Source organism: Gekko japonicus, unplaced genomic scaffold, assembly GCF_001447785.1.
Source record: "Gekko japonicus isolate JY-2015 unplaced genomic scaffold, Gekko_japonicus_V1.1 scaffold1234, whole genome shotgun sequence".
Classification (NCBI taxonomy): Eukaryota; Metazoa; Chordata; class Lepidosauria; order Squamata; family Gekkonidae; genus Gekko; species Gekko japonicus.
In genome coordinates this window covers 317,801-345,778 of record NW_015168685.1, presented here as the reverse complement: position 1 = coordinate 345,778, position 27,978 = coordinate 317,801, and the positions used below count along the sequence as shown (strand labels likewise).

Genomic DNA, 27,978 nt, shown 5'->3' with positions numbered 1-27,978 from the left:
AAACAAGTTTAATAAAAAAGATACAATAGACCAAAAAAAATCCTCAAAAAGCTCTTAATGCCCTGCATTACAGGTCAGCCAAAGTACTCAGACTTCAGAGGGTGGTTGTCTTAGTCTGCGGCAGCCAAAACATGGCATCTGAACAAGGAACAAGTTTATTGTGTGTGCCACAAGATCTGCTCTCAGTATAATGGAAGACAGACGCTTAGATATTTTTAAACGCTCTACTACAAAAAGAAAAGAATGCAACCAGGCATCTGGAGGCACTGCAGTTCACACTCAAAGAGAACTCTGCAAAAAAGTGGCACCAACTTCCAGGACCTGCTACTTCCCAGCCCCCTGTCCAAACCACCTCTTAGTAACTGTAGTGTTAGGGTCTTAATGCCTGCATGTGCACTGTGAAAAACGTTTGTGGTCATCAAGTAAGAGAGATCTTGCCAAGCGTGCTTTTGAATTAAGAGACCTGAATCAGGAGAAATGCGTATCTCAGCATACCCTCTCAGCATCGAGCCCTCACCCGCACTGCTGCTCAGTAGGGTGACAGGGGGTGGAAATGAGCCAAAAATCACCATCAATGCGACACTCTAGCATTCACCAGAAACTCTAAGGAGTCTGGTGAATACGAGAACATCACGGTGACAACACGACGTCACTTTGGTGTTTGATCTGGAAATAATGTCATACTGTTGACCAATGCCTGTCTTGTGAGCAAAAATTCTACTTTGTGAGCTACCGGCATTAAAGTTGTGTGCAAGCCACTTGGCTACTGCACAAATCAGTTTGCTCTGGAGCCATCCTTCCTGAGTTCAGACAAAAATGTGTGAGCCCGAGGCTAAAAATTGTGAGCTAGCTCACACTAACTTAACGTAGAGGGAACACTGCTGTTGACGCAACAGCCTCATCCCCCCCCCCAATATCCCTGCCCTCCCAGTCTCCCACCAGGTGCCAGCCACCAGCTGGGAACCCTTAGGGGATTAGACAGATTCTAGGTTACCATGGTGGTGACTAAATGGAACTGCCATGTTCAGAGATTGTCAACCTGAATCCCAGTGCTAGTAAGCAACATGAGGGGAAGACCTTGGCCTCTGGGCCCTTTTGCTTGAACAATTTGCGGGAACAATTTTACCATCTCATCTCATCTGCTCTGTGTGTGTGTCTTTGTGTGTGTGTGTGTGTGTGTGTGAACGAGACCTGTAATATCTTTTCATACAGCCTCTTCTGAGAATGGCTAACTGCACTCTTCCTACAGGGTTCCTCTTCTAGAAAAGGTTATTTTATGTTTAATCTTGTATACAGTCTCACTGAACATCCGCAAGATTTGCCTCCCGTACAAATTATATGGTGTGTGACAGGGTGTGAGTCGCAACAGACACTCCTCCTTCGGGCTGTGTGTTTATGTGATCACCCTCCTGTACGGATTCATTTGTGTTTAAGGGGAGTAGATCCTTGACCGAGGTTTCTTCCTCAGTCTGACTGTACCGTCTCAGCCCTGCATGAGTCCTTCCATGCCTAATGAGGTGCGATCTCCGGTTGAAGCTTTTCCCACAGTCCGCACAACAATAGGGCTTTTCACCTGTGTGGATTCTCTTGTGCCGAATAAAGTGAGATCTCCAACTGAAGGTCTTTCCACACTCGGAGCATTTAAACACCTTCTCTTCTTGGTGAGGGCTCACATCTGTTATAACAAGCGAGGGGTCACCGTAGCTTCTGTCACCACTGAGGCATTTATGTGGCCGGCAACTTGAAAGCAAGTCCTCCTGAGCATCCACATGGGATATAAACGAAGGGCTGCTGTGATTACAGCTCTTTTCGTGGCCTGAGAATTTATATGGTGAGTCTTTTGTAAGGATCCTCTCTTGCGGATTCACACTCGCAACAAGGAAAGAACAATGGCTGTAGCTTGTTTCGTTGTTCGGCCATTCGTACAGCTTTCCGCCTGTGGGTGTCTGCTTGTTCAGATTCAGGCCGGCGACAAGGAGCGAGCCAGGACTGTACCGTTCTTCATTTGCTAAGCATTTATGAGGCTGGTCCCTTGTAAAACTCTGCTCTGGAGGATCCATCCCCGTAATATGGAGTGAACTAGGATCATAAAGTGTCCCGCCATCTGGCCATTCGCATGGCTGGCCTCCCATATGTGTTGCTTTGTGTGTATTGAGGTGGGATCTCCGATTGAAGCTCTTCCCACAAACGGAGCATTTATAAGGTTTCTCTCCGGTGTGGATTCTCTCGTGCCTAAGCAGTTCCGAGGTCTGGCTGAAGCTCTTCCCACAGTCCGTGCAGGAATAGGGTTTTTCTCCAGTGTGAATCCTTTCATGCCTCATCAGCTTGGAGGACTGGTTGAAGCTTTTCCCACAGCTGAAACACATGTAGGATTTCTCTCCCCTGTGGGCTATTTCATGCCGAATGAGGTTGGATCTAATGCTAAAGATTCGTCCACATTCCGAGCATTCGTAAAGTTCTTTCTCCGTATGGGTCCTCTGATGTCTATTCAGTTTGGACTTTTCAATGAAACTTTTCCCGCACTTGGCGCATTTGTACGGCCTCTCCCCTGTGTGAGTTCTCTTGTGCGTTACCAGGTGTGATTTCCAGTTAAAGCTCTCTCCACACACAGGGCATACGAACGGCGTCTCTCCTGTGTGCAGCCTTTTGTGCGCTAAAAGGGATGAACTCTGGGTGAAGCTTTTCCCACAGTCCGTACAGGAATACGGTTTCTCTCCTGTATGGATATTCTCGTGCCTAATTAGAGTTGAGGCATGGCTGAAGCTTTTCCCACAGTCAGAACATTTGTACGGTCTTTCTCCTGTATGGGTAATCCCATGCCTAACAAGGTCTGACCGAAAGCTGAAACTTTTCCCACAGTCCACACACTGATACAGTTTCTCTCCCGAATGGATTCTCTGATGCCTGTTACAATTGGACCTTTCTGCGAAGCTTTTCCCACAGTGTGAACAGTTATATGGCTTCTCGCCCGTATGGATTCTTTTATGCGCCAAAAGGTTCGAAGACTGGGCAAAGGTTTTCCCACACTCATTGCATGTCCTCGGACTCTGAGATTTCTGGATTCGCTTGTGGACTGTGCCTTTGCTGAGATCCTGGGAAACCTCCACACAAGGAATGGCAGTGTTCATTTTCTTTGCTATGGGGTTTCCCAGATCCTCTCTGGTCTACAGTGATTCATGGTCCTCCCTGCTTCATCAGGACAGTGAGAAATTGACATCTCACTTCTTCTTGACCACATCTGTCCTTCTTGCTCAGTTCTTTCCACCTGATGATCCTCTTCATTCCCACTTGCCGGTCCATTGCCTATTAGAAGAAACAAAGATTTGGGGTTTTTTCCTCTTATTTTTTATTATTAATAGACAAAAGAAAGTGCTTCTTCAGAGAAGGCATCATTAACCCATGAAACTCATTGCCATGGGACACAATAATGGTCACAGGCTTAGATGTCTGTGAAAAAAGGCAAATTCATGGATGATAAATCCAACAACAGCCAAACAGAACCTCCATGCTCAGAGGCAATGTACCTCTGAATGCCATTGGAACGTCCAGCTTTTTAGGCCTTCTAGAGGCATTTATGTGGCCACTGCAGGAAACAGGACACTGGACTAGATGGACTGATTAGTCTGATCCTGAAGGCTTAACATCTTATGTCACTTTGTCATTTGCTGCTGGGAGTTACCGTGGCTCATTTCAGGGTGAGTAAAAAATCTGAGATGAAAAATGGGTGGTGAAGATCCTCTCCAACTATTACATCTCTAGTCAGAAGAACAGGATAAATCTATAATTGCTGCTCCAAGTCCCTGAATGAAGGGGTTAGGGGTGGGGTACAATTATGATCAATAATAGATAATTTAGACACCTCGGTATTCAAGATTGGCAATAGATTAGGTGTTCAGACTTTCCACAAACCAACAGACCGCAAATCTTATTTGCATTTTTGTTCTCATCATCACAGACATCTTAGGTTTAATATACCTTATGGTCAGTTCATTAGAATTAAAAGGAACTCAACATTAGAAGAGAATTACTCTAGGTACAGTAGGATCTTAGCACAGGAGTTTAGGGATACAGGCTATCCTGATGAGATTATTAGAACAGCTTTAAAAAGAACTGATAATATGTCTAGGATGGATATTTTGGCGGATAAGGAAGCTAACAAGCATAAAACTAATATTAGTTATGCCTTTGATTATACTCCCCTAGCAGGACAGATTAAGAACATAATACATGGACATTGGCATTTACTCAGTGCTATTCTGGGTTGTGGAAAACTACCTTTTGTTGGTTTTCATAAGACCACTTCTATACGTAACATACTTACTAGATCTGATATTTTTACTAATAAATCTCAGGTTTCAAATCGTTGTCATGGCCACTTTAAATGTGCCAAATGTTCCAAGTGTGCACAGGTGTGGCAAATTAAGATCACTGAGTTTCCTGAGCTGGGGTTTAAGAGACAACTAATTTTTTTTTAGTAATTGTTGTAGTAAGTATGTCATGTATTTAATTTTATGTAAATATAATTTAAAAAATGTGGGATCAACAAGAAGAGCTGTATGCACACGGATAGCTGAGCATAAATCCAGAATTCGTCATTGCAATTTAGAAGCGCCTCTGAGTTTGCATTTTCAAGAAGCAAAACATGCATACGATGGTTTTAAATAGGTTATTCTGGATAGAATCATTCCTAGACCCAGGTGCAGAGAGGATCTGTGTAAGAGATTATTGCAGAAAGAATCGTATTGGATCCACAGACTGAGTGAACACTTCCCCTGGAGGGTCTGAATAATAACATTGATTTCAGTTGTTTTCTATGATGTTGTGAGTGCCTTCAGAATTAGTTCATTCTCCCGACATGAGTGGGGATGGTTTGCATTTGAGTTATTACCTCTGTTAATATTATGTTTTGCTTCTATAATATTATGTAGTTGGGAGCCCGTTTACATGGATTGCTATACACCAGATTGTGAACCCTTGAGGGGTGAGTGAATTGCACTGGTGTATTATTTATAAATTGTTTTACTATGGGTGATTACATGATGTTTTTATTGTTGTTATTAGGTCCATGACATTATGTGAAATTGCCCTTTTTGTGAAATGGTATATTAACTGATACAACAGATATGTGAGTTTTGCTATTGTATAATTTATTGTTTATATTATACTAGCATACATACGTTATAGTTTCATTAATGTTTCTGTTCATCAAGATTGATAAAGATCTCGAAACAAGGTCATATCCGGAATACTTGTCTGATAATATGATGACAGATGCGCATAATTGATTCCGCGGCTGCATATAGAGCCCAGAGTCGCATTACTTGTGAGACATTCACATCGTCCCTGCAACTATTCATGCACTGATTTATACTACATGGCTCTTTTTGCGGGCAGTTCAAAGTGATGAGCTGGGTTTCATCCACGACTCTTTGTTGTATGTTTATGTTGGAATGTTGATTGTGTAGGGATCCCAAGTCCGACCGGGGGGGGGTGGGGAAACCCCCACCCCAGAGGCCCGTTCTCCGATGCTGCCGGATCGGGCCCCGGGGGGGAACTCCTCCACGATGTGCGCGTCACCAGGAAGTGACGCGGGCACGCTGGGGGCGGGGCCACGGCCATACAAGGGAAAACTCTATGGTTTTCCCTTGTATGGTCGTGGCCCCGCCCCCAGCGTGCCAGGCGTCATAACGTCACTTCCTAGTGATGTGCATGCGGCGCGCACGCGCAAAGCGTGCACGCACCAGGAGCCACCCGGGAGTCCCCCGCAGAGGAGGTAAGTGCTACTTGGCAACCCTATGATTGTAAATTTTATTGTTATCATTCTTGCTTGGTCTTTAAGATATTTGGTAGTATTGTTAATGAAGTGTCTATTTTAGAGCAGTTTAGGGCTCCATATCATTTATACTCCCTTCCATTGATTTGGCTGCGTTCCCGGTTTTTCCTAGCCATGGATTCAGCTGCAGAAGTACTGTGGCATGCTTATGAATGTTTATGTTTATAGGTATCTGATGAAAGCAGGTTTGACTCTCAGAAGCTTCTACCCTGAAAATCTTGTTCGTCTCTAAGGTGCTACAGGACTCAAACCTTGCTCTTTTGCTGCAAACTAACACGGCTACTCTCCGAAACTGTGGAATGTTTATGAACATTCCAGCTGCTCAAAGGATTGTTTAAAATAAAACCTGTCAGTAAGCTTCCGGTTGTGTTGGAAGAAACATTAAGCAGACAACAAATTAGGCAGCCCTGTCAAAAGGTTTGTCAGAGCAGAGTTTGATTGGCAAGTGTAAATCTTGCACTTGAGTAGTGGGAATGGTGCAGGAGAGAGCATGTACACAGAATGGGCATGGAAGGTATTTGTATACACACACACCAAAATACACCCACAAATGTAAAGAGGTCTCTGTTCATCATGGTGGGTTTTCACCCAGTGCTTTTATTTCTAGAAAAAGATTGCAGGGCTTCTACCTAGCCACAACTTTGATCTGAAGGCCTCCCACCCCCAATGCCTAATATGTGAGTGCTTTCTGTGATCACCCAGTGGTGAGCAAAATGCACTTTGCAAATGCTCAGAAGCGCTTTCATTAACATACAGGTTTTGCTGTTTTTATTATTGCTTCTATTGTGCTGCTTTTGTAGATTTGTTTAACCTGTTTTGTAATATTCCGACCTGGAATCTACCACCTGCAGGGTGAAGCGGAAGGGTCCTTTCTACCACCTCAGGGCTGTAACTGCCTCATTCCCACATCATTTTCCTGTGTTTGTTTACCAGGCCTCAGTACTGGTTGTCTGAAGCCTCAGAGCAGCTTTGTTGACCAGGCCTCAGACCAGGCCATATCTCCGAATTTTACTTCCAGCAGATCCCCATTCTTGTATGCTTGCAGTCAGGGGACATTTCCTGCAGCAGCGCACAGGAGCGGAGCTCCAGCAGTAAAGAGCCCAGGGGGCGGGCACATGCAACAAGCCCCACCCCCTGCTCCCAGCAGCCCCAGGCCACAAGGAGCAAGAAGCCTCCTTCCTTCCTTCTCTCCCTCTTTCTTTTCCTCTTTCTTTCCTTCTCTTTCTTTCCTCTTTCCCTCCTCCTTTCCTTCTTTTTTCCTTCCTTCCTTCCTTCCTGCACAGATCTGCACGTTCCCCACCCCCAGCTAGCAATCCAAAACCGTCCAGTGGCACCTTTAAGGCCAAGGTTTATTTAGGTACATGATCTCCCTCCTCTGCTAGGGCAGTTCTGCACGTCCACGTCCCCCCATATCTAGCAATCCTAAACAGTCCAGTGGAGCCTGAGCAGTGGGTGTTGCCTTCTGATACTTCCAAAAGTTCGGATGCTCCCTTCTTTAGAACTGGTACAGTATAATGTTTAGACTTTCAGGTTAGGATCTAGGAGACCCAGATTCAAATCTGTACTTCACAGTGGAAGCTTGCTGGGTGACCTTGGGCCATTCACATACTCTCAGCCTAACTCACCTCACAGGGTTGTTGTGAGGATACAGTGGAGAAGATTGATGTAAACTGCTTTGGGTCCTAATTGGGGAGAAAGGATTCCTGCTTGCTGCAAATGGTCTCTATCCCACTCTTGTAATACAAACCGGATATTATTCCAGACCCTTCTGCCCCACACTTACACTTTCCTTCTCATGGGGCTGGACCACTCTTAAGTAATCTCCAGCACACCTGAGCCATTGTATCTGTGCGATGCTAAGCACATTTATTCAGGAGTAAGTTTCACATTGTGTAATGGATTCAGTTGGGTAGCAGTGTTGGTCGGAAGCAACAGAACAAAGTTTGAGTCTGGTGGCACCTTTAAGACTAACACAGTTTAATTCTGGGTATGCATGCACTGAACAGTGAACTAAAGTGGACAGGAATGGGTGAATTTAACTCAGAAGACCATTATATCTACTACTGTGGCCAAGAATCCCATAGAAAAAATGGTGTGGTCTTTATAGTCAACAAGAGAGTGCGAAAGGCAGTATTGGGATACAATCTCAAAAATGACAGAATGATCTCAGTCCGAATCCAAGGCAAAGTATTCAACATCACAATAATCCAAGTCTGTGCCCCAACCACTGATGCAGAAGAGGCTGAAGTGGACCGGTTCTATGAAGACCTACAACACCTCCTAGAACTAACACCAAAAAATGATGTCCTCATCATTATAGGGGACTGGAATGCTAAAGTAGGAAGTCAAAAGGTAACCGGAATAACAGACAAGTTTGACCTTGGAGAACAAAATGAAGCAGGGCAAAGGCTAACAAGAGTTTTGTCAAGAGAACACGCTGGTCATAGCGAACACCTTCTTCCAACAACCTAAGAGGCGGCTCTACACATGGACATCACCAGATGGGCAACAGCGAAATCAGATTGATTATATAATTTGCAGTCAAAGATGGAGAAGCTCTATCCAGTCAGTAAAAACAAGACCTGGAGCTGACTGTGGCTCAGATCATGAACTACTCATTGCAAAATTCAGACTTAAACTGAAGAAAATTGGGAAAATCACTAGGCCATTCAGGTTTGACCTAGATCGCATCCCTGATGAATATACAGTAGAGGTGAAGAATAGATTCAAGGGTCTAGATTTGATAGATAGAGTGCCTGAAGAACTATGGACGGAGGTTCGTGACATTGTACAGGAGGCAGCAATCACCACCATCCCAAAGAAAAAGAAATGCAAGAAAGCAAAGTGGCTCTCTGATGAGGCTTTACAAATAGCAGAGGAATACTATGTCGACTGGGTCATTTGTACACCTGCTTGTGTATAATGATCTCTCTTCCAGCAAACAGTCTTTTTGTCTTAAACTAAATAAACTTTTTTCTATAGCCGAACTTAAGATTGTTGGAGCTTTTGCTTTTTACAAACGTGTGTGTGTGTGTGTGTGTATCTTTAAACATTACATTGTAAAAACACATACCAATTCATTAAGCACAGCTTTCTACTATTCCAGTTAAAAAGGCAAACAGGGTAATTTTTTCTTTAAAATATTAAGCAAACAGTCAAAGCATATATCCAAGCATCTAATAATTCAATATATTCTGTTATTTCAAACTTAGAAAATACACATGATCTGTGCTTTTCTCATTCAGAGTTGCTTTTACACAAAGCAAAAGCTGCTTCTAAACTTTTCACCTCTTATTTAATTGGCAAATCCATGCCAGGTTAACTTGACCCATTACTTTGAAGTAGGAGGATTTTGTAATAAATCTCAGACACTTGACAGGTCCTAATGAAAAATTGGTTGAGAAAACAGAACACCTGCAATAATTTCCAATTAAAAGGTTACATCACAAATACTCCATTTTTCTTTGAAACAAGGGTTAGAAAAACATATCAACTAAAAAGGATTTACATCACTTGGCAATATACAATACAGTGCCCAGTATTCTAAAGCAGGTTGTCAACCCTTCCAGGAGATTTACAGAGAATTTCTTCCCAAAGGCTTCTGTAAAACAGCAATAATCAATAAAAATTATTTGAACGCTTGGCGCTTCCTACAATAGTGTGATATAGAGCTGAGTATCATCTGCATATGGATGGCAACTCAGCCCACATCTCTGGATGACCTCTCACATCAGCTTTTTCTATTGAAAAGCATAGGAAACCTTGCACAGAAGCCTGCCGGCTGGAGGACAGAAGGCAGAGCAGGAGTTCCCCAGCATCACACTCTGAAACATACCTTCAAGGTAGGACTGGAATCACCACAGAACAGTGCCTCCCAGTCCCAACCCTAAAAGGAGGCCCGCAAGGATACCATGAATGATGGTATCAAAAGCTGTTAAGAGTTAAGGACCTGAGAGACATTTTGGCAGTGGCTTTAGCACCACTAACTGGCAACAAAGTGGAAAAAATAAAAGAAGAAATGGATTTGGCTTACAGGGCCTATTCCAATTTCACAAGGAAAAATAAGTTGCCAGCAGAAGTGGTTGTAAAATTCACAAAGCAACGTCTCAGGGACCAGATTTTAAAGGTGACATTAGCAACGCCCCTGAAAATCGGAGATCAACCGATTAGGATCCTGAAAGATGTCCCATTTGAAATCAGAATGAAAAGAAAGGAATATAAAGGATTGACCATGTTCTTACAAAATCATCAAACGAGTTATAAATGGTTGGTGCCCGAAGGACTGGTTTTTAAATTTAAAGAGAAAAGAGAAAAAAGAGACTCTATCTTCAAGGCTCAAGATTTTTTGAAAAGGCACGCCAGCAAAGAAGAAGGTGCAGATCTGGCCAAGTGGATGTCGGAACTAAGCGTGGAAGACAGCAGCTCAGAGGGAGAGGTGAAAGACGAGGAAGACAGAGGAGCGACTGGTTCGAAGTATAACCTGAGAGAAAAAAGAGGGAAGGACCCCAAAGTTTAGAAACTCTTTTCTTTTTTCGGATTACGCTTTGAAAGGGAAATTAATCTCAGAAGGACATTACTAACATATTAATTGCTTTGTTTAACAGAGACAAAAGAAAAGAAGAACGCCTGACTGCAGAAGAAACTATGGACTTTAACTTTTAATACTAAAAGAATAATATACTAATACATTAACACCACTCAGCTCTTTTCTTTATCCCTCTATATACCCTTCCTATTTTTCTGAATTTTAAGCGAAATATCTCTCCTTTTTAGGAGAGGGAATAAAACATTTACAAGAAAAAAAAACACAGTACATGGATAGAGAACTGCCAGAAGTACAAGCTGGGTTTCGAAGAGGTATAGGAACTACAGATCAAATTGCCAATATTCGCTGGATTATAGAGAAAGCAAGAGAGTACCAGAAAAACATCTTCTGCTTAATTGACTATGCTAAAGGCTTTGTGTGGATCACAACAAACTATGGCAGGTCTTTAAGAGATGGGAGTACCACCTGTCTCTTGAGAAACCTGTATAAGGGTCAAGAAGCGACAGTTAGAACCGGATATGGAACAACTGATTGGTTTAGCATAGGAAAAGGAGTACGACAAGGATGTATATTGTCCCCTTGCTTATTTAATTTATATGCAGAGTACATCATGCGAAATGCTGGCCTGGATGAATCACAAGACGGAATTAAGATTGCTGGGAAAAACATCAACAACCTCAGATATGCAGACAATACCACTCTAATGGCAGAAAGTGAAGAGAACCTAAAAAGCCTCTTGCTCACAGTGAAAGAAAAGAGAGCAAAAGTTGGCTTGAAACTTTATCCCTCTATATACCCTTCCTCTATATACCCATCACTCCTTGGCAAATAGAAGGGGAAGTCGGGGAAGTAGTGACAGACTTCACGTTCCTGGGATCCCAGATCACTGCAGTGACTGCAGCCATGAAATTAAAAGACGCCTGCTCCTTGGGAGGAAAGCGATGGCAAACTTAAACAGCATGATAAAAAGTAGAGACATCACCCTGTCCACATGGTCAAAGCAATGGTATTCCCAGTAGTCATGTATGGCTGCAAGAGCTGGACTATAAGGAAGGCCGAGCGCCAAAGAATAGATTCTTTTGAACTATGGTGCTGGAGAAGACTCTTGAGAGTCCCTTGGACGGCAAGAAGACCAAATCAGTCAATCCTAAAAGAAATCAACCCTGACTGTTCCCTGGAAGGCCAGACACTGAAGCTCAAATACTTTGACCACCCAATGCGAAGGGAGCACTCACTGGAGAAGATCCTGATGCTGGGAAAGATTGAAGGTCAAAGAAGAAGGGGACGGCAAAGGATGAGATGGTTAGACAGTGTCATAGATGCAACGGGCATGAAATTAAGCAAACTCCGGAGCACGACGGAGGACAGGAGGGCATGGGGTGATGTGGTCCATGGAGTCGCAGAGAGTCGGACTTGACTGTGCGACTGAACAACAACAACATTCATGAACACAAAACCTTATACCCAGAATTACATTTTGTTGGTCTTAAAAGTGCCACTGGACTTAGACTTTGTTCTATTGTATAAATGGGGCTTATTTCAGGTGAATGTGAACAACCCCGAAGGTCTGTCTTTCCCTGCAACAGACTAGGAGCAATTTCTGTCCACGTCTCTTCTCTCTCTCTCGCCCCGAAAACAAAGCCGGGCAGGAATATAAGGAGGACGGGTGTGGTGAAAGGGGCTTGCTGGGAAATGCAGTCCCTACTCTCTTTAGGGTCACCATCTCCGGGCCGAACAAAACCTACATTGCCCACGGTGCCAGTAGGGTGGCAGAAAAAGAGAGACGTAATTAGCTGGGGGAAGGCAGGGGGGGCTAAAATGGAGATATCAGTCCTGGATTAAATAGGCTTTGTTTTTCTCTGCCCCGAACCCAGGTGGGAACATGGAAGGAGCCAACAGAGAGGAAAAGATAAGGGAACTAAAAAAGGGGGACGGGACAGAGGCGCGGTGCGGCGCGTATTAGGACGCTGCAAAATCCTCTAGGACTTCAAAATACTTTGCAATCCCTCCCCCTTAAATTAAACACTTTTCAACTGGAAAAAAGATAGGGGGATGCTTTCTCCCTCTCCTGCTAAGACATGAGAGGCCATGGAGTTGCTGGCTCCAGCCTGCCGGATCGGGGCCGCGTGCACTAATGTAGCTGCGTCCGAATTTTCCCTCCTCGAGGAAGCCCATACCTTGCGATTGTTACGTGGTCCCTGCGGCAGCCGAGCAGGTTCCCGTTGGAAAAACGACGACGATAGGCCAGACTGAGCGAATAAACAGCGAGATTAGACTGTGAGACTCTTACTATGATAGAGGCGCGCGCCACGGGCTTCCCCCCCCCACCCGAGCATGCTCACTAGCAGTCACCGAAGGTTTGGATTTGCCCTTACTCTGCCCACATCATCTCCTCCCCCTCAAAAAGATGTTGCTGAACCCCACCCACCCCCAAACAAGGTTTTGCTTTGCCAACAGGCCTGGTTAAAACTCTCCTCCCCCTTTAACAGCGATATGGGGAGCTGAGGCTTTTCATGGCATGGAAGTAAATAACATCAACTGGTTGTAGCGTTGCTAGCCTTGGGGAGCGGGGCGGTGGAGGTCTCCTGGAAAACTGCTCTCCAGGCTAGAGAGGTCAGTTTCCCTGGAGGAAATGGCCGCTTTGGCATTGTACCCCCCACTGACATCCCTCCCCTTCCCAAACTAGGCCCCTCCCCAAGCCTCATCCCCAAAGCTCCAGGAATGTTCCCAACCTGGAGTTGGGGAAAACTATGCAATAGCACCTGGGGTTTTGGTCACTGTGTGACATGGAGTGTTGGACTGGGTGGGCCATTGGCCTGATCCAGCATGCTGCTGCTTATGTTTTTATGCTGTGCTTAGAGTTGCTAGGTCCCTCCTGGCCATTGGCAGGGGATGAGGGGGTAGAGTTGCCAGATCCAGGCTGGGTAACTCCTGGAGATCTGGAAATGGAGGGACCTCAAGTTGGATTCAGTGCCACAGAGTCCACCCTCCAAAGCTTCCATTTTCTCCAGGGCAGTCGATCTCTGTAGTCTGGAGATGAACTGTAATTCCAGGGGATCCCCAGGTCCCACCTGGAGGTTGGCACCCCTAATTGATTACTAAATCCTATTAGACCTTCATTAAAGAGAAAAGACTTTTTCCCTCCAGGACAATTGCCTTCCCTAGGTTAGTCTTGACTCCACTGCCTGTCAATTTCATTAGGTGCCCCAATCTCTAGTGTTGTACAGAAAAGGAAAAAGTCACCTTCCCCCCCCCCCATAGCATGCATAATTTTATAACCCTCGCAGGTCACTCCCCTGCCTCAATTGTCTTGTTTGCTAAAGGGAAAAGCCCCAAACTCTTCAACCTATCCCGGTAGGGGAGTGTTCTCCCATATTGATAGTATTAGCCCTATTCACAAGTTATAGTGAATGCATGTACAATCCATGTAAAATGTACGCTCGGTTTTTCTTAATACATGTGCAGATTCGCAGGGGTCACTTTGTAGAAAAAGAGGTGCAGGAGCTCATTAGCATAACTCATTAGCATAACTTATTTGCATATGCCACACCCCCTGACATCACCGGAAGTGTGTCAGAAGGCAACACCCACTGCTCAGGCTCCACGGGACTGTTTTGGATTGCTAGCTATGGGGGGGGGAGAGAAACGTGCAGATCTGTCCTCGCAGAGGAGGGAGAGCTTGTACCTGAATAGAACTTGGTCTTAAAGGTGCAACTGGACTGTTTTGGGCCGGGAGCCGGGGCTCTGCATCTTACCTGGCTGCTTCTTGCTCTGACTGAGGGCTGCTGGGAGCAGGGGGTGGGGCTTGTTGCATGTGCCCGCCCCCTGGGCTCTTTACTGCCGGAGCTCCGCTCCTGTGCGCTCCTGCAGGAAATGACCCCTGCAGATTTGTATGTTACATTCAACAGACATTCAGTTGAACATGATTCAGACCATGGCATACTATCCTAAGTTGTGGGCTGCATTTGTATTCATAGAATCATAGAAGTTGGAAGGGGCCACACAGACCATCTAGTGAGTCCAACCCCCTGCCCAATGCAGGACCAGCCTAAAGCATCTCTGACAAATATTCGTCCAGCCTGTTCTTGAAAGCTGTCAGTGAAGGGGAGCTCACCACCGCTCTAGCTCTTGTCTTAGTGATTCAAAGGCTGCTACAGACCTATTGTTCTAAAAACCAAAATCTCTGCCCTGACCCGGATAGCCCAGGCAAGCCCGATCTTGTCAGATTCTTGGAAGCTATGCAGCGTCAACTCTGGCAAGTACTTGGATGAGAGACCTCCTTGGAATACGACCGGGGGGGGGGGGGCTCTCAGTATCCTCCCAGCTCCCAGTAGGAGTCAGTCACTACAGGTTGCCATGACTTCCATATCTCCCCATAACCATAAAAGGCAAAATCTCTTTTTTCTCCAGATGCGCTTCCTTCCTCACATCATGAGCGATGGTTTATCTCAGGAATAGATGACCTCATCATCTCCCTCGCGGGGAGGGCAGAGTAAAAATGCTTAAAATAAAATAAATTTAAAAATCATGAGACAAATGTAAACATAGGAAAACAGTGTGAAGCAGTGGCTAGCCATCCTGGAACAAGACTGAGGGGACTCAGGTTTGAATCCCCACTGGGCCAAAGGCCTCACTGGGTGACTTGTGGGTGAGTCACTCCCTCAGCCTCACCTACCTCGCAGGACTGTTGTGATGAGAAAATGTAGGGGCAGGGATAAAACAGAAGGGCGGGGACAAGAACTAAGTATGTCACCCTGAGCTCCTGGGGGGGGGGGGGCAATGGGATAAAAAATGTGATAGGTATGTTTCTCTGTGTGTTCCCCCCCCCTTCTTCTTCCTGAATTCTTTTAAACCTTTTTAAAGTACAGCATCCAAGAACAGCTTGTTCCCCACTGTTAAAAAAAAAAAAAAAGGATAAAGATTTTTGACTGTTGGAGCTGAAATAATATTTATTGGTTTATTTGTTCTACTGGTCTTCCGGAGTGCCCCTTGTGGCCTCTCTGCTCCCAGGGGACAAATCAGGTCCACATCTATTTATCCCTCATCTGCGGAAGGAAGCTTGGATCCTTGAAAGCTTCTACCCTGAAAATCTTGTTGGTCTCTACGGTGCGACTGGACTCGAATGTAGCTCTTCTACTGGAGACCAACATGAAACTATCTATACAATGTCTGAAACTATCTATACAATGTCAGCAGTGCCATGGCATGAGGTGTTCCCAGACCATTTGCTAGGTCCCCATTTGCAGAGTTGGATTTATACCCTGCCCCTCACTCAGAGTGGCTTACAATACCCTCCTCTCCCCACAACAGACACCCTATGAAGTAGGTGGGGCTGAGAGAGCTCTGAGAGAACTGCTCTTGAGAAAACAGCTCTGAGAGCATTGTGACTGACCCAAGGTCACCCAGCTGGCTGCATGTGGAGAAGTGACCCAAGGTCACACCCAGTTCTTAACCACTACACCAAAGTGGCTCTACACCAAACTGAATGGGGTGTAGTGGTTAGGAGCACGGACTCTAATCTGGGAGAACCAGGCTTGATTCCTCACTCCTCCACATGCAGCTGCTGGTGTAACCTTGGGTCAGTCACAAGTTCTTTCAGAGCTGTTCTCTCACGAGAAGTCCTTGAAAGAGCTCTCTCAGCCCCACCTACCTCACAGGCAGTGTTCCCTCTAAGCCGAGTTAGTGTGAGCTAGCTCACAGTTTTTTAGCTTCTGGCTCACACATTTTTGTCTTAGCTCAGGAAAGATAGTTCCAGAGCAAAGTAATTTATGCAGTAGCCAAATTGCTCACTCACAACTTTAATGCCAGTAGCTCACAAATTAGAATTTTTGCTCACAAGACTCCATAGTTTAGAGGGAGCATTGCTCACAGGGTGTCTATTGTGGGGAGGGAAAGGAAAAGGAGATTGTAAGTCACTCTGAGACACCTTCGGGTAGTGAAGGGCAGGGTATAAATCCAATTTCCTTCTCCTCCTCCTCTTCATGGTCTCTTCATACTGTGGGTTCTCTCGTGGATAAGAAGCTGTGTTTTCTGAATGAAGCTTCTGCTGCAGTTCGCACACTCATAAGGTTTCTCTCCGGTGTGTGTTTTGTAATGGTTAAGAAGGTGCGACCGTCGGCTCAAACTTTTCCCGCAGACACCACACTGGTATGGCTTTACTCCCGTGTGGACTCTGCGATAGCTGAGGAGGTTCGACCTCACGCTGAAGCTTCTGCCGCAGACAGAACACTTGTACGGCTTCTCGCCTGTGTGACTCCTCTCATGTTTCTCACAGCCCGATTTGTCGATGAAGCTTTTCCCGCACATCGCGCAAGCGTACGGCTTGTCTCCCGTGTGGTTCCTCTCATGTCTAATGAGGCGGTAGCTCTCCCGGAAGCCTTTCCCACAGACAGAGCATTCGTACGGCTTCTCCTCCACGTGCGTCCTCTCATGCTTGGCCAGCTGTGAGCTGTCACTGAACGTTTTCTTGCACTCGGAACACTGGTACGGCTTCTCTCCCGTATGGGTCCTTTTGTGCTTGGTGAGGTCTGAGGTGTCACTGAAGTCCTTCCCACAGGTCGGGCATTTATACGGTTTCTCTCCCGTGTGGGATCTCCTGTGCTTGCAAAGAGCCGAGCTGTTAGTGAAGCCCCTGCCGCAATAGGAGCATAGGTACGGTTTTTGCCCCGTATGGATTCTCTCATGCACAATAAGGTCGGAATTGGCAATGAAACTTTTCCCACACGTCGAACACGAAAACGGTTTCTCTCCTGTATGGATCCTTTCGTGTTTCGGGAGTTGAGACAGCCGCTTGAAGGCTTTCTCACACCATGAACATTTATATAATTTCTCTCCCATGAGGGTCGTCACATACTTTGTAACATGCGGCCTCCGCTGGCTTTTCCCACAGTGAGGGCCTTTGTCCCCTCTCCCCCCCCCGTGTGTTTCTTCACGTGCCGGGAGAGGACTGAACTCTGGTTGAAGCTCTTCCCACACTCCGTACACTTATACGGCTTCTCTCCCGTATGGGTTCTCTCGTGGATGGCAAGATGCGACGCCTGAGCAAAGCTTTTCGCACAGGTTGAGCAGCTGTACAGTTTCTCTCCTGTGTGTGTTCTCTCATGCCTCGTGAGGTGGGATCTCCAGAGAAAGCTTTTCCCACAGTGAGAGCACTGATATGTTTTCTTCTCTTCGGCAAGGTGGCTGTGCTCGGGTTCTGTGGGGATAAGCGGGAAATCCCGTGAAACAGGCTTTGTTTGTGAGGAAAGTAAACATTAAAACAAGAAAACACAGAAAAACGAGAAACCTATGGCCAAAGAATTAGCTGAAGTCCCTCCTGAACAATACATAGGTCCAGGGCTCTTTTTGAAGAAAAAGCCCAGCAGAAACTCATTAGCATAATAGGCCACAACCAACAGCAGAAATGCATTAGCATATTAGGCCACACCCCTGACAGCACAGCTCATTAGCACATTAGGCCACACCCCCATGTTACCAGAAGTGTGCTCATCCAGCCACACCCACCTTTTGCTTGTTATTCTGTTTACCCTGTTTGTTGTCAAAACCCAGGGCTTTTTTTGTAGCAGGAGCTCCTTTGCATGTTAGGCCACACACCCCTAATGTAGCCAATCCTAATGAGTTTCTGCTGTTGGGGGTGGCCTATTATGCTAATGAGTTCCTGCTGGGCGTGGCCAACTTGGGAGCCAGCCGGAACTCCGTTCCTGTGCGTTCCTGCCCAAAAATAGCCCTGCATAGGTCCATTCTGCATCTGGGATTTGCATCCACATTTTATCAGCACTCGACCTGGTCCCCCCTTGCCTCGGAATAACTGTTTTCATTCAATCTGGTATGCAGATTTTCCTGTGCCAGTACTTGCCTCAGCAGTCATTAGCTGCCTGAGCCAAGTAATTCGTGACAAGGTGAGGTGATAAATACAGAGGGGGAAATAGGGGTGGGGAAACTGATGGAGATCAATGAAGCCGTGTCAAGTTGTCTGCTTATTGTTCCGTTGGAATCGGATGCGGAGGAAGGAAAAGGTGCGGCTCAAAACCACATTCAGATACTCCCGGGACAACGCCGTACTGACTGCTAAGTCACCCCTGAACGGCCATGAATCTATGCAGAAGGTACCGTAAAACCTGATGAACAAAGAGAGTGAAAGTGGCATGCATTGTAGAGGGGAAATTAACCTTCCGACGTGGCTGTGGAAAAACGGTGGGGGGGGGGGAACAGATGGGTGCAGAATCAGCTATAGTCTGTTGCGATTGCAAGCAGTGCGATGTCACTTCAAAGCCCTTTCTTACTTCCAACAGACTTTCTCCTCCACCCATTTCCTCATGCCTATTTTTCCTATCCGGTCCTTAGGTTCCGGTGTCTCAGCTGATTGTCTGTGCTGCACCCTTCCATCATTTATCTTGTCCCTGATGTTCTTTTAGACTGTGGCCAGCAGATGGAGATGCTGATCTCTTCTGTGGCACATAGCACCATAACCAGAATTATTATCCCCCCCTATTACAGATGGAAGGAGGCAGAGACAGGGTGGCTTGCTTTGGACCACCTGGTCAGTTTGGGGCAGCTGCAAGATTTGAGCCAGTACCCTCCCAGATCCCAGTTTGTTCTCTGCGGCGCCTTCTAAGCTTTAGTGGATGTGGAAAGGTGCAACTATGCTATTACAGTTCCGCAGGGCCTGCAAAACAGAGTTGTTCCATCAGGCCTTCGGCTGAGGCAGCAAGAGTCCGGTTATATCGGCCTTCCCTGCTCCATCCCATCCCCTTCATTCCATATTACTGGTGCCCTGCGCCTACTCCTCAAACACCTGGTGTCTCCTGGGAACGTCTGGAAATTTGTTTTGCCATCTTGTGGTTATGTTATTGGGGATTTAACTGTATTATTCTTTAACTGTTTTTAAATGTTTTTACTCCGTTGAATCTTGTGAACCACCCTGAGCCCGCTTGTGGGGGACGGCAGGATAGAAATGTATTAAAATAAATAAATGACGCTACCCTAGCCAGTGCAGACGACTCCTTCAGAAGAATGACTCTTTCTCAGCCCCCAATCTGACACTCTGTGTATCACACCACACTGGAGAATGTGTGTGTGTGTGTGTTAGTGTGTGCTAGATCTACTCCAGTAACTGTGCAGGAGTCAGTAATTTAGGCCTCTGACTTACCCTTCAAGGAGGCTTCGCCATCACTGTCGTGCCCAATGGGCTCGGCTTCCACACTGCCCAACGGCAGCTGCCCAGTCTTGACCAAATTCTCTAACTCCTCCTCCTTGGCAAACGGCACCAATGCCTAGAACAGAAATATGAACAGAGTCCAGAAGCTGGTGCTGGTATATCAAGGCCGGGAGGTGGCCGCACATCCCCCATTTTTGAAGGGTTTGGTGAAGCGTTCCTGGTTTGTAGGATTATCTGACAGACCGCCGAGTCTGCACAGGTCAGCCTGGTAGGGCTCAGATATACCGGTCAGGTGGACCTCCCCCATTGGAGGCGGGAATGGACGGGAAGGTACCAAAAGCAGTGGATTAACTGACCAGTTTTATTTGTGACTCCCTGCTCAGGTAAAGTCCCTCGGAGCATGACATTTTAGAAAGCGCTTGGGCAGCAAAAGCCACAAGTATAAATGAAATACCCTCCTGCACCACCTAAGTGGTGAATAGCTCCTGACCAATGTGAGCAAAAATTGTACTTTGTGAGCTGCTGGCATTAGAGTTTTGAGTGTACAATTTGGCTACTGCATGAATTAGCTTGCTCTGGAGCCATCCTTCCTGAGCTAAGACGAAAATGTGTGAGCCGGAGGCTAAGAAACTGAGCTAGCTCACACTAACTCAGCTTAGAGGGAACACTGCTCCTGACCTAGCCAGCCAAAATCTTTCCCACATATGTGCTGTAACATGGTAAGGGTTTTCGTCGCTGCCTCAGCGATGAAGCCCCTGGTGACTCCAAGAGGCAGTCCTGGAATGTTCAGAAACATTCCATATTCTCAGGGAAGTTGCTGGCATAAGCACCTACACACACAAGTCATCAGACATCTTATGAGAAAGCTCAACAGGGAGTTCCAGTCATTCTGCATGGAAGGGACAGAGACGCGGAAGATGTCCTTGGGCCTCTTGGGATTATGACAAGAAGAAGAAGAGATTGGATTTATATCCCGCCCTTCACTACCCGAAGAAGTCTCAGAGTGGCTTACAATCTTCTTTCCCTTCTCCTCCCCACAACAGACACCCTGTGAGGTAGGTAGGGCTGAGAGAGCTCTTTCGAGAAATGCTCATGAGAGAACAGCTCCGAAAGAACTTGTAACTGACCCAAGGTCACACCAGCAGCTGCATCTGGAGGAGTGGGGAATCAAACCCGGTTCTCCCAGATTAGAGTCTGCACTCCTAACCACTACACCAACCTCACCTGTTGTTCCTGAGCCTCGGCCTCTTTGGACCTTCTCCTCAGGAAACCCTCTGCCAAGCTCACTGCCCGGGTGCAGCTCTGAGGATCACGTTCCTTCACCCAGCTTTGCATTTCCTGCGGGAGGATGATCAGGAACTGTTCCAGGATCAGCAGCTCCAGGATCTGCTCCTTGGTGTGCCTCTCAGGTTTCAGCCACTGAAGGCAGACTTCCTGGAGATGTCTGAAAGCGTGTCGAGGCCCCCTGTGCTCCTCATAGCAGAAATTCCTGAAGCGCTGCCGCCATCCTTCCAAACCGCCATCCTCTTCATCCACGGTCTCTTCTTTCAGTGTCCCAGAAGAGTCTCCCAGCCTCCCAGAGACCTGCAGAGTGTCTCCATCCAGGCCCAGCAGGGTGTGGGACTCTCCTGGTCCTCCAGGCCTCTGGCTGGCAGCAGTTGCTCCATCAGAGGAGGGCTGAAAGTCTTTCGTTTCACTCTCACCTGAGGACTCCGGCATGGGTGGATTTCTGCCTTGTAAGGGAGGAGAGGCCACTGCCTTGAGGAGTGCCTGCCACTGGCTTTCCCAGAGCTGTTGTGGCCCCTCTTCGGGTTCCTCTTTAACTTGGCGTAGGCCAGGCCCAGAGAGAAATTCCCTCACAGTCCCAACCTTCAGGACGTGAAGGTCTCTTCCTCTTCCTTCCAGCCTCTCCCCAGGAACTGATTTTGGTGTATCCGCTTCCTCCATTTTCATTCCTGAATGCACACAAGACACTGAAAGAGAAAACCAGGCCCCGGTCACACGGACCGGATATCGTGGGGGGAGGCGTGGCTAATTGCCCCGGAGGAAACTAACGCACGGCTGCCCGAGCACACGTCCCGGTCGAGGTCCCGTGGTTCGGGGGAAATGCCAATCAGATGGGTATCCTGCAGCGCGGCACAGAAGCCGCGCTGCGCGATCGCACTAGCAATTGCTCTTTGTGTGCATGCGCTGTTGGGCGCTGTTGCACAACCTGTGGAGACAAACAGCGGCGGGCGCCGGATGCCACGTAAGTCCACCAGGAATGAGATCAGACGCCTGCTCTTGGCCCACGGTTTTAGAAAACTAGTACCTCGTAGGTACTAGTTTTTAACTCTGCACTTTTGGTGGGGAGCCACAGGTTCGCCATGGGAGCACTGCGCTTCCCAGATGTTGGGGTGAGATCGCACCTGGAAAATCCGCGGGACTCCCGTGCCTCTCCCGCGGCAACTTTGCCGTATGACCGGGGTCCCAGTTCGGCTAAGTATACTTAGAGAAACTGTAGCCATGGCACACGGCAACCACAGACAGGGCCATTTCAGAGGTGGCACCGCGCCCTGGAATGTTCTCCCTACTTGAGGCTCACCTGATGTCTATTTGATGCTCCCTTAGACACCAGACCAAAACACTTCTTTTCATCCAGGTTTTTAACTAAGGGGTTCCACTGTTAACTACTTTTTGCCCTGCTTCTAGCCAATATATGTAAATATGTTTGTTTAAAAATATATGTTAACACTTGCACATTTTGTCGATGGGATTTTCCTTGGACAGAAGAAGAAGAGAGAAGGAGAGTGGATTCATACCCCGCCCTTCACTACCTGAAGGAGTCTCAGAGTGGCTTACAATCTCCTTTCCCTTCCCCACCCCACAGCAGATATCTGGTGAGATAGGTGGGGCTGCGAGAGCTATTTTGAGGACTGCTCCTGACAGAAAAGCTCTGAGAGAACTTGTGACTGACTCAAGGTCACACCAGCAGCTGCATATGGAGGAGTGGGGGATCAAACCCGGTTCTCCCAGAGTAGAGTCTGCGATCCTAACCACTACAGCAAACCGGCACTCAGTACGGATACCTCCATCTGCATTGCTTGGTCAACAGCTCAAAGCCCCCCTCCCTCCACCAAAGCATAGGAAAGCTTTAAAAATTAACTTTTGAAAGAGAGAATATGGGAGTGTCGTGGGCTTGTGCAGGAGAGACATGGGTTTCAGTCCCTGCAATGTCATAGAGGGAGACCTGGAGCCAATCTCTCTTTCTTAGCCTACCCTACCTCATAGGATTGTTGTAGGAACAGAACAGGCCCGTAACCAGGATTTTGTGGCTTGTGGGGCAATTTTTTTCTGGTGGGGCTGTCATTATTTGTCTTTATTTTTTTTGAAGTCTTACAGGATTTTGCAGCGTCCTAATTACCCCCCCCCCAAAAAAAATGCCTCTTTCCCGGTCCACCTTTTTATTTCTAATTTTTTCTCTCTGTTGGCTCCTTCCATGTTCCTATCTGGGTTTGGGGCAGAGACAAACAAACCCTATTTAATCCAGGAGGACTGATATCTCCATTCTAAACCCCCTTCCCCCGTCTAATTACTTCTCTTATTCGGCCACCCTTCTGGCACCGTGGGCAATGTAGTTTTTCTTCGGCCCGGAGATTGTGACCCTAAAGAGAATAGGGACTGCATTTCCCAGCAAGCCCCTTTCCATACACCACACCCGCCCTGTCCAGGGATAGACCAGGGATAAAAATGAGACCACCCCCCCCCCCCCATCCCTACCCCCCGCCTTCCTCCTTACCTGGCCGCAAAGCTCAGCGGTCCCTCCTCAGCGCAGCCGGAAGATGCCTTTTGGCTCCAGGCTCGTCTCCTCCGCTTTCATCAAACCCGATTCCACCCGCGCCGGTCTACATGGATTTTTCCAGGCAACGGAACCCACCTTCATTTGCAGTTTCGGTGTGTGTGTGTGTCATTTAAAGGCTTGTTTCTTGTTCCGCTTCCCATCATGTGACGGAGCAGCGGGAAAACCAACCCTCTGCATGGCTGGAGCATTTTGGGGTTGCGGGAGCCGATCCTTGGGGAAATAGCGAGAAAGAGGTTTCGCTTGTACCGGGGGGCGGGGGGAAAGTTTTCTCCTTCTCTTCATTATCCTCAGCTCAGGATACGGATCTGCAAAGATAGGGTTCAGTACTAATGCCGATGGAAATCTCCCTGAGCACGTGCAGAGTGCTTTCCCCCTCGCTGCTGCGGAACCACGGCCAGTCTACTCCCCACACTTAAACGTAGCAGATCAGAAAGATGGGCTAGCCGCTAAGGCTTTGGCCCCTGCATCTCTCTGGCCACTGCCCCCTATATCCATCTATAGGGGGTAGTGCTCTGGCTCCCTCTGGGGGACTGAACTGTGCTAGCTGGCCATAACTTCACCTCTTTGCAATCCCCCCCCCCCTTCTGCCGTGTACCGACATTGCGTCCCTAAAACACAGAGCAGAAGAGAGAGTCTCCCTCCCTTTAGGCTACCTGCTTTGCGTTTAACCAGCATTGTGCTGGCAGAGGGGAAATTGCAGGAGGGCAATGCGGATTGCCTGTCTGGGGAGTAGGTATTGGTTATGATGGAACCTCCATGTCCAGAGGCAGTGTACCCCAGGATGCCAGTTTCTGGTGCCCGGGGGATAGCAGGGAGACACTTTGGCATTTGTGGCCATGCTCTGTGGGCTTTTTTGAGGGCACCTGGTTGCCCACCTGATGAAACATAATATCTGGCCTACTGGGCTCATCTAAAAAGGCGAGTGGCAAAGCAGGAGCCCAGATTCAGGAGGGAGAGAGAAAAGCAAGGAGAGGATCTGAAATTCGTGGCTACAGGGAGGGTGTGATGTGGTGTAATGGACACAGCAAGTCTGCCTGGCAGATTCTGTCCCACCCTTTCTGTGATTCTAGATGCAAAATGTTTGGCCAGGGTCTGCTTTTGAAAAGGTATGCATTTTAAAACCAACAGTGTAAAATGATGCTGTAATGTATTCATATGCTGACATGAGTACATGCGGATGTATGGTGAAACATCCCATAGGGAAGCTATGTCAAGCTTAGTCTCCGACAGGGATTCAAGTCCGAGACTAACAGACCAATCACGTTCAAGCTAGCTGTAAGCGCGAACGTTGGTGATTGGACCTTATGCGTTCAACCTGATAGGTTGTTAAATGTAAAGTAGGAGTGGCTATGTTAGCCGGGAATGTTTAAATACCGAGCAGTTTCAATGAACAAACTGTTCGGGCTATCAGAAGTTGTACCGTGTTGGTGTAGTGATCGTAGAGCTGAATAAACCTGAGTTTTCGCTGAAATCACTCTCCGACTCATTGTTAAGCGCCGGACTTAACAGATGCATTCTGGTCCTGCGAAAACAAATCTGAAGGTTGCAGGGAGAAGGGAACCCCATGCAGTGTTCCCTCTAAGCTGAGTTAGAGTGAGCTAGCTCACAGTTTTTAATCCTCCAGCTCACACATTTTTGTCTCCGCTCAGGAAGGAGGGGCTCCAGAGCAAACTAATTAATGCAGGAGCCAAACGGCTTGCTCACAACTTTAATGCCAGTAGCTCACAAAGTAGAATTTTTGCTCACGAGACTCCACAGCTTAGAGGGAACATTGACCCCATGTGTGGATGGATGAAGAAAGGTTAAAACGTTTGGGGCTCTTTAGCTTGGAGAAACGATGTCTGAGTGGTGATAAGATCGAGGTTTATAAGATTATCCTGTTTAAATTTGAGCACTTTAATATTTGTTGGTTTTTACTGTTTTTATCTTGTCTTTATGCATGGGCATATCTTGCCCTCTTTTAAGCCACCCTGAGCCCGTTTGCGGGGAGGGCGGGGTATAAATAGAAAAATAAAATAAATAAATAAAGATTATGCATGGGATAGAGCAGGTTGAGAAATACTTTTCTCCAGGGGTGATTTCGTAGAAGAGGAGGTGCAGGAGCTCATTAGCATAACTCATTTGCATATGCCACACCCCCTGACATCACCGGAAGTGTGTCAGAAGGCAACACCCACCGCTCAGGCTCCACTGGACTGTTTTGAATTGCTAGCTATGGGGGGAGGGGAACGTGCAGATCTGCCCTCACAGAGGAGGGAGAGCTTGTACCTGAAGGTGGGCCAGGTGGGGCTCTGCAACTTACCTGACTGCTTCTTGCTTCTCGTGGCCTGACTGAGGGCTGCTGGGAGCAGGGGCGGGGCTTGTTGCATGTGCCCGCCCCCTGGGCTCCTTACTCCCGGAGCTCCGTTCCTGTGTGCTCCAACAGGAAATCACCCCTGCTTTTCTCCCTTTCTCACAATACAAGAACTCGTGGGCACTCAATGAAATTGCTGAGCAGTCGGGTTAGAACAGATAAAAGGAAGTATTTCTTCACCCAAAGAGTGATTAATACATGGAATTCACTGCCACAGGAAGTGGTGGCGGCTACAAGCATGGACGGCTTCAAGAGGGAATTAGATAAACATATGTAGCAGAGGTCCATCAGTGGCTATCAGCCACAAGATATAGATAGGAACTCTCGATCTGGGGCAAGTGATGCTCTGTATTCTTGGTGCTTGGGGGGGGGGGCAACAGTGGGATGGCTTCTAGTGTCCTCCTGGCCCCACTGGTGGACCTCCTGATGGCCCTTGGTATTTTTGGCCACTGTGTGACAGAGTGTTGGACTGGATGGGCCATTGGCCTGATCCAACATTGGCTTCTCTTATGTTCTTATGACCTCCACAGACCTCAATTTTTCCAGTCCATGACCATCCCTAGACCTGGATAGCCCAGATCTTGGAAGCTAAGCAGGGTCAGTCTTGGCTAGTATTTGGAAGGACGACCTCTAAGGAATACCAGGGTCGTGAATTGCCTTCCCTTGAGGAATAATGTGCCCACTGCATACAGTACAATGATAATTTCCTAAAGTGGTAGCATGTAGCATCCTGGGTAGTTTGATCGTTTCAGAACAGTGAGGTGTTCGCCAGGGACATTTACACACAGGATTCTTTACTTCCTGAAGAAGAGGAACCTGGACCTTCAAATCACTCCAACCTGCCTCCTGAGGAACAGCTTCCTATTGTGCAAGATCCTGGACTGCTCACTAGAACCACACGTAAATGGGTCTATGGGCTCTGTGGTGTGGCTGAGAAGATGATGGACCAGTCTAGAAGGCACCGTGCTGGTCATTTGTCGCAATCTGAGGCACCATGCTGATCATATGCAGGCAAACAGACGGGACATGGAGATGCTCCAAACCATGAGGCACCATGTGGCAGAATTATAAGCGAGACGGGGCAGTCCTGAATTGTCTTAGGCCTCTCTATTTGGTTCTCTCCCATAAGACTTTGCAGGAGGCTCGTCAGTCTGACAGTGCACCCGGCACTCTGCTCTGAAAGAACTGTTTACATTTCTGAGTAACATCCCGGAAGCCAAAACATCTAGATAGGCCTTGACAGGGAAGGTGTTTTTAACTTAGTAATACAATGACTCTGGTCAGAGTCTTCTGGTCAGAAATGGGAAGAGTCTGGGTTTCGTCAGGACCATCCGATTCCTCGATTGACAGTCTGGATTCTAAAGGTATTTAACACCAGTATTTGAGATTTTAAGGGCCCTCTGCCAACACCGTGGTTAGGTCTTGCCGGAGCGGCCGGAATGCATCCCTAAACAGATAATAATTCCCAAATGAATGGTGAGTGCACTATTTGTTTGTAAGTACTGGTTCATCTTTTTCCTTCTGTAAGATGAACACTGAAATAGCTACTTGCTTGAATACTTTTGCATTTTGGGTTTCAATTTTCAGTCAATAGTTTTAACTTTGGAACAGTTTCTCTCTCCGAAACTATACAGTTCCGCCAGTTTCCATCTCCCGCCCTTACCAAACTGGGTGGGAATGGGAGTCCTAGGAAAGGTTCCTGCCCTCCTAATTCCCCCAACACACCATCATGAGTTCATGGAGAAATACAGTCAGACCCTATTATGGCTCACAGACCTCTTAGAGAGGCAGCTGCAGAACCCTCCACGACATAGAGTGGTAGAGCATGCAAGTGCTCATGTCAGCCAGCAGGACTGCAGTCCTGCCACTTCAGCACCCTGTGACCTTGGAGGAGCAAAACAGAAGAGGAGAAATGCACGGTGCCCTGGAAGAAGAAGAAGAGAAGAGATTGGATTTAAACCCCACCCTGCACTCAAAGTCTCAGAGCGGCTTACAACCTCCTTTCCCTTCCCCTCCCCACAACAGACACCCTGTGAGGTAGATGGAGCTGAGAGAGCTCTTTCAAGAACTGTGGCTGACCCAAGGTCATCCAGCAGCTGCATGTGGAGGAGTGGGGAATCAAACCCGGTTCTCCCAGATTAGCACCTGCGCACTTAACCACATCAAACTGGCTCTCTAGGGAGAGACTTTCAACCTGATCTGATCACTACTGTTTAGACTGGTGACACATTTTCGTGGGGAATCAAAC

The 27,978-nt window shown here is 47.2% G+C and overlaps 1 protein-coding gene across 1 annotated transcript; it reads right to left on the bottom strand.

Annotated features, from left to right (window-relative positions):
* Positions 1-955: 955 nt before the first annotated feature.
* On the bottom strand, positions 956-21,255 carry LOC107113991 (zinc finger and SCAN domain-containing protein 2-like). Its single transcript, XM_015415408.1, has 6 exons — positions 20,761-21,255; positions 19,528-19,651; positions 17,327-17,574; positions 16,852-17,168; positions 2,524-3,039; positions 956-2,355 (listed from the first exon to the last, which is right to left on the bottom strand). The coding sequence occupies exons 1-6, from the start codon at positions 21,253-21,255 to the stop codon at positions 1,335-1,337; spliced, it is 2,721 nt and encodes a 906-aa protein (XP_015270894.1). The 3' UTR covers positions 956-1,334.
* Between the last annotated feature and the right edge of the window lie 6,723 nt (positions 21,256-27,978).

Excerpts from the sequence above, each read along its gene's own strand:
- LOC107113991 (XM_015415408.1), bottom strand. The coding sequence starts at position 21,255 with ATGCCGGAGTCCTCAGGTGAGAGTGAAACGAAAGACTTTCAGCCCTCC. Across the intron at positions 17,169-17,326 it reads AGAGCTTCAACCAGAGTTCA|CGGCTGTCTCAACTCCCGAA; the intron begins GTCCTCTCCCGG and ends AAAGCCTTCAAG. Across the intron at positions 2,356-2,523 it reads AGGCCGTACAAATGCGCCAA|CTGTGGGAAAAGCTTCAACC; the intron begins GTGCGGGAAAAG and ends CATGTGTTTCAG.